The following is a 6,631-nucleotide window of genomic DNA, read 5'->3' as shown; positions in this document are numbered from 1 at the left end:
ACCAAATTATTTAGTTTTATTAAACCATGACGAATTCTTACGGCTCCCTTACTCTTGCAAATTTTATAAGATTTGAAAAAGATTTAAATAACTTGTATTTTGTTGTCTTTGTAATCAACTAGCTTGTTTTCGATTTGAGGACCAAATCACCCAAGTTATGTTTTGGGTTGGTGGTTCTTTACATGTTGGCGGCAGTCACAACCTCAACTGTTGTGGTATTTACAATTGGTTTTTTTGTTTGGTATGAAGATTCAGGGTTTAATGTGTTTTTGGTTCCTCTTAACGGCTATCTGACGCTAACTTTGGTGGAGGGATCAGCTCATTTTTTATTTTATTGAAAAACCTGTTAGATTTTCTTCATTGGTTGTGTGACTTTTACAGTGATCTTGGTTTATTGGACATGCTTATGAAATTTCTCAGAATTTTAATTGGGCCTAAATCATCCCTACAAAACCGGGTTGTACGGTGAGAATTGTCTCCATTTATAAACACAACCCATGCCATATCTCTAAGTATTGTGGGACTAAATCCATATCTTCAAAGCCGACACAATGAAGGTGTTAGGGCTGCAATGAGTCAAGCCAAAGTGCCGCAATTAAGGCGACTAAGGGCGTACCTCAATTTAGGCGAAAAATCCAACACACCCCTTCACGCTTGGGCCTCAAGGAGCTCGAAGCGTAGGCGATGGGGGAAGCCCAACAATGGATCTTGGTTAGACTCTAATACCATCTCAGAACTTAGGTTGGGCCTAACTTATTCCTACAAAACCGGATTGTAAGGTGAGGATTTCCTACACATATAAACACAATACAGGCCAAATATCTAAGCAATGTGGGACTAAATCCACCCCTTCAGGAAAAACACAAATAAGGTGTTAGAGCTGCCATGAGAAAAGTCAAATTGTCGCAATTAAGACGACTAGGGGCGAACCGTAATTAAAACGGAAAGTCCAACAAAATTGTATGAGATTGTCTTCAAATAACCCGACCTTTAGATCTAGTACTTTTGTGCGATGCAATTTTTGTTCGATCTAGCTTTTTGGGTAGCTTCCATATTTCTGTGTGTGGTTACTGAATTTTGGATTTGAGTTTGCAGAGGAACATCTTGGGTTAAATTTGTGAAGCATGGGTTCATTACTCTTGCAGTTTTAGATTTCTCGATTCGATCTGGATCTGGAGAAGTTGATTCCTAGTTTCGGTGCCTCAAGTTATTTGCATAGAAATGGTTGTGATTGATTTTTCCTCGTCATTGAATTGTTGGTTAAAAGATTCTTCACCATATCAGCGGTTAAGTTCATTCGCTTTTTTTACGCAATTTCATTCGCCATTTTTAAAACCTGTATTTTGTGCTAGTCAGCTCATACATCAATTTTGTGGTTCATAGATGGTTGGTTCTCAATTTATATTTGTTTATTTGGTTCTTTACTCATTTGAATTTCATGGATTGTCCTTTTAGGTTGTTAGCTCTATTTTTTTCTTTTGCAATATGGTTTCTAGAAGAATGAGACTCTAGTAATTCAGAATTCATGTCGAGGGGTCATGACTCTGACCAAGCATTGTTTTCATCAAAAATCAAACTTGATATTTCTCAAACATTTGTTTCTTAGTAAGAACTTGTTTACCAATCGAGCCCAAATACTTGGGTAGATTGTTCGCTTTCTATTTTTATAAGGTTAGGTACTTTATTCCCTAATCTTTAATACTATATTTTTTTATTTAATATATTTAAAGTGTTGCATTTGCATTTAAATTTAAAGAAAATATACTAAAAAAATATGATAATTATTTGCTAATACAAATATATAAAATATACGAGACAAACATTTATATCTTATAAATATAAGAAGATTGATAAATTAAAAAAAAAAAATATTTTTCACTAATAAATATAAGAATTATAGTTAACTATTTATCTTTGTTATATTACTTATTTAATAAACATATTTAATAGTATATTCGAATTATATTTAATCAATACTATAAACACATTGAATAAAATATTTGTCTTAAAATAAAATAACTAATTTTGATACTTCTAAAATACATCTATATGAATATCACCTAGTAGGCTAGTACCAATATCTATACATATCTCATATACTCATAAGTCATACCATAAGTCGTTACTTTTGGATCCGGGAATCATAGCACCCTATTTTTTTAGGCAAAATTTAGTAACATACGCCAACAACAACAACAACATTGTATATAGACATACATCAACGTTTTTTTACGGTGATGTGTTACCTATTTTTGGTAAAAACAAAACAAGCCACGTAACCCTTTTTGAGCCAAGAAACTTGACTATGATATCACAAGATGAACATGAAAGAGATCGTTATACAAGATATTTATCTATTTTTTATATTATTTATTTACTTATATATAGTTCCTTTGCAATAATTATAAGATCCAAAAATCAAAATTATTATTATTATTATTAATATGTCTTTGTTTCCTTCTCCTCCGTAGGCCATACATTAACAGTAGAAAAAAACCAAACCAAAACAAAACTAAAGTCATCATAATTATGGATTCTCGTTTTCTCAGCTTACCTTGTCGACACATGTTCCTGTTCCAACATTTGTTCCTCTCTCAGATTCATCTTCTCTAAGGTCTCTATTCCTTATCTTTACATCTTTCATCAATTTCTCGTTAATTCTACTCAATTATGCCACTACTGAATCTAACAAAGCTTTATTAAACTGTTCTTTTTTTTTTCTCTCAACTTGATTTAAACAGTTACTACCTTTTTCAGATTTCTATATTCATTCTTTTTTTCTGCACAGTGAATAATTCCTGAAATTCAACTCATGATTCAATGTTTTTTCTTCATTATTAAATTCTGAGATTCTGAGTCAGAAACTGTCTTCATGTTAAGTCACGCCATTCTCAACTTGCTTAACATGTTATATTTATTTCAGACAAAAGCCAAGAATAAAACTACATAAATTAATGTCTTGTTTTTTCAACAATTTCTTACCTGCTACTTTTTTTTTTCTTCTATATATATCTTTTGTGTAGATTTTGAATACTATATATCACAAAAATTGAGATTTGGATGGGGCATTTATCCTCTATGTTCAATGGTTTGGCCAAGTCATTTTCATTAAGGAAAGGAGGGAATTCTGTGAGATGTGAAAGGAGAGAAGCGGTTGAAGAAATGGCCAAAGAAGCTAAGAAAAATGATTTGATTTTGTGTAGCTCTGGTGTTGTTAGTGTTGATGGTTCAAATAACTTTGCCTCAGTTTTCTCCAAAAGAGGCCAGAAAGGAACCAACCAAGATTGTTGCATAGTTTGGGAGGTATGCACAAAAAATTAAATTTAGTTAAAAAGCTCTTTTTTGTTAATGTATAAGCGGTTGTTTGGTCCGTAAATCCTAGCTCAACTGGCAGAAACCGATATTGCCAGGATGAACGCAGTCACCAGGATTCAAACCCTGGTAGTCACGGTTCGGTTTTTCGATTTGAGTCTATTAAATGTTTATGTTGATGATTAATTATAGGAATTTGGATGCCAAGATGACATGATATTCTGTGGAATATTTGATGGACATGGACCATGGGGTCATTTTGTGGCGAAAAGGGTAAGAGAGTCAATGCCAAGATCTTTGCTATGCAATTGGCAAGAGACACTTGCTGCACAATCTTCATCATCACTTGATAATGATCATGTAAAGGAAATTCCAGACAACAAGCAACAAAAATTCAATATATGGAAACACTCTTACTTGAAAACTTGTGCTTCCATCGATCAAGAACTCGAACATTGTCGAAAGTTTGATTCGTTTCACAGTGGAACAACCGCCCTCTCAATTGTTAGACAGGTAAATATAGTTGGATTCACGCAGGCGCATGTTTATGTTTTTGACAATCTCGATTGTTGATCTTGTTCAGCCGACTTATATAATAAGGCGCATATTTTACTGAACTTATAATGTAATCCAATTGATCTATAGGCTCAATGTCACAGAATCTGGATCCGCATTTGATCACGCGGCAATGATTCTATTCTATTCTAGTACTAATAGACCAACCAATATATTCTATAATGTGATGCAGGGTGAAACAATAATCATAGCAAATGTTGGCGATTCTCGTGCGGTATTAGCTACAACATCAGATGATGATGATGGAAGTTTAGTAGCAGTTCAACTAACAGTTGATTTCAAGCCGAATTTACCTCGTTAGTACTCTTGTTTTCGCTTCATCTCTAATCATTATAACTAAAAATTGTCTTAGCTTCTTCTCACTATACTATAATAGCATCTTTGCAGAAGAAGCAGAGAGAATAACTCAGTGTCAAGGACGCGTGTTCTGTTTAGAGGACGAACCCGGTGTGCATAGGGTATGGTTACCAGACGTAGAATCTCCGGGACTTGCCATGTCAAGAGCTTTTGGTGATTATTGTCTTAAAGAATATGGTCTTATTTCAGTGCCTGAAGTTACTCAAAGGAATATAAGCAGTAAAGATCAATTTGTTATTCTTGCATCGGACGGGGTAAGGCGTTACGTGTCCTATAAGTTTCGTGATCAAATGCATCATTTCGTTTTTTATGTTTTGCCAAAACGTTATTAACGCAAAACATAAGTGACGATAACGAGATGCATTTGGCCTATTTAAATTCAGTAGATTGAACCAATGAGAGTTTTAGATCATGGTTGAATTTGTTTTGTCATGCAGGTTTGGGATGTGATATCGAATCAAGAAGCGGTAGATATTGTATCTTCAACAGAAGACAAAGCAAAATCGGCAAAATGTTTGGTGCAATGTGCAGTTCATGCATGGAAACGTAAGAGAAGGGGCATTGCTATTGATGATATTTCAGCTATTTGTCTGTTTTTTCATTCTTCTCTTTGTTCTGAGGAAGTTAGCACAATTGAAACTTTTAAATAGAGTGTCATGTAAAATGGCTAGTGAAGCCATATTTGATGATGTTGGATTGATGTAACCTTGGTCCAGTTAAGGTAGAATGATAAAGAAATTGCAATCTCATGTTCTCTTATTTTTCTCTTACAGTATCTTTTCAACATCACTCATATTTTTTATCTTTTTTAGTTTAAAATGTGGTGATTCGGGTTCGAATCCAAAATTCTATGTAAAACATTCTAACAAGAAAACCTTTATAAAGTAATGTAATTGCGAAAAGTACATTGATGATGATAACCTTGCTCGCATGTGCGATGGCAAGAGGGTGCGTATACCGGACTAAGGGAAGTAAGTGGTCTTCCCTTACCTTCCAGATGAGTTCATACCTCGTCGTTCAGGTATTGAGGCGTTTGGTTTGTGATGGATATGACTTTGGATCGGGTGACCTAAGTTCAAGTTGAGCACCATTTATAACACCTTTGAATTTAGGGTTAATACCTATTTTCACCTCTGCCATGAGTGTTGAACCCATGACCAAAGGGTTTCAGGGGGCGCCCACCAACCACCAAGCCAACTGCATCTGTTATTTACATTATTTCAATTAAACCCTAAAACCACTTTCTACTCAATTTTCTTTTTTCTCACCTATGTTCATATTTGAAGTTTTGTGGTGGGCCTTTTGATCTACTGAATATAAAATTTTTGAAAATGAATATAATCAAGGGAAGTTGTTACTTGATGATTGTGAAACAGAAAACCCTCTTGCCATGGTACCATTTGAAAAACATGAAGATGATTCCATGGTGGGAAATTCTAAATAGACAAAACCTGGTTGGTCACTCATTCGGAATGTATTTCAACACAAAAAGCATACATCTAAGTCTTCACCGAAAAATACATTTGTTTTTCAACGAGCCATACGACATTCCAGCAGTCATTCTTCAACTGTAGTCTATCCAGATCATAAACGGATGGCAATAGTCTGATGTGGCTTGGTGGTTGGTGGGCGTCCCTTGCAACCCTTTGGTCATGGGTTAAACACTCATGGAAGACAAATTTTAACACCTGAGGCCGAAGAGGGCGAGGGTGGTCGCCACATCGGAATGAGAGGGATCCTGAGGCCGTGCAGGTATGGGACTGCATGGTTGAAGGAAAGCTTATAAGGATTGATGGGTACTACCTATACCAACAAGAAGCATCTTCTTTTCGGTAGCTTGTTCCATAAGAACTCCATAGTTAAGCATGCTTGACTTGGAGCAATTCTGGGATGGGTGACCTTCTGGGAAGTTTTCCGGAAAACGTGTGAGTGAGGTCAAAGCATGCTGAAAAGATCCGTGTTAATTTTTGGAGTCATTCGATCATCCGGAAAGCACTCTATTACATTGGGCGCCCCTTGCAATCCTTTGGTCATGGGCATGGACCCTCTAACTTCCCCTTCTCTACCTTTTCCTAACTTTATCTCTATCTCTCACTTGATATACTTTCTCTCACTAATTTTTCCCTACAAAGTTAATATCACCATCTCCCTTATATCATACAAATATTGCCTAAAGTCACTCTAACTTTCCCTCCTTAAAGTTAGAGGATCTTTACCCTTTGGTCATGGGGACAAATTTTAAACTTTCATAATTTAACCTTTTAACAATCAAATAATAAAATAATAATAAAAAATGCCACATAGAATTAAAATAAAAAATAATAATAAAAATGCCAACTAAGCCATCCACGTCATTAAAAATAATAAAAATTAAAAAATTGTCACA

General features: G+C 35.0%; 1 protein-coding gene across 1 annotated transcript; it reads left to right on the top strand.

Moving 5' to 3' along the window:
- The first annotated feature begins 2,427 nt into the window (after positions 1-2,427).
- LOC131612814 (probable protein phosphatase 2C 34) lies at positions 2,428-5,015 on the top strand. Its single transcript, XM_058884562.1, has 6 exons — positions 2,428-2,614; positions 3,024-3,303; positions 3,505-3,825; positions 4,061-4,184; positions 4,276-4,499; positions 4,683-5,015. The coding sequence occupies exons 2-6, from the start codon at positions 3,061-3,063 to the stop codon at positions 4,893-4,895; spliced, it is 1,125 nt and encodes a 374-aa protein (XP_058740545.1). The 5' UTR covers positions 2,428-2,614; positions 3,024-3,060; the 3' UTR covers positions 4,896-5,015.
- The last annotated feature ends 1,616 nt before the right edge of the window (positions 5,016-6,631 follow it).

The sequence above is a fragment of the Vicia villosa genome, linkage group LG6 (genome assembly GCF_029867415.1).
Source record: "Vicia villosa cultivar HV-30 ecotype Madison, WI linkage group LG6, Vvil1.0, whole genome shotgun sequence".
Classification (NCBI taxonomy): domain Eukaryota; kingdom Viridiplantae; phylum Streptophyta; class Magnoliopsida; order Fabales; family Fabaceae; genus Vicia; species Vicia villosa.
This window is presented reverse-complemented; position numbering and strand designations above follow the sequence as displayed.

Coding starts and splice junctions, on each gene's coding strand:
- LOC131612814 (XM_058884562.1), top strand. CDS start 3,061: ATGGGGCATTTATCCTCTATGTTCAATGGTTTGGCCAAGTCATTTTCA. Junction 4,185..4,275: donor TTTCAAGCCGAATTTACCTC/GTTAGTACTCTT, acceptor GCATCTTTGCAG/AAGAAGCAGAGAGAATAACT. Junction 4,500..4,682: donor TTATTCTTGCATCGGACGGG/GTAAGGCGTTAC, acceptor TTTGTCATGCAG/GTTTGGGATGTGATATCGAA.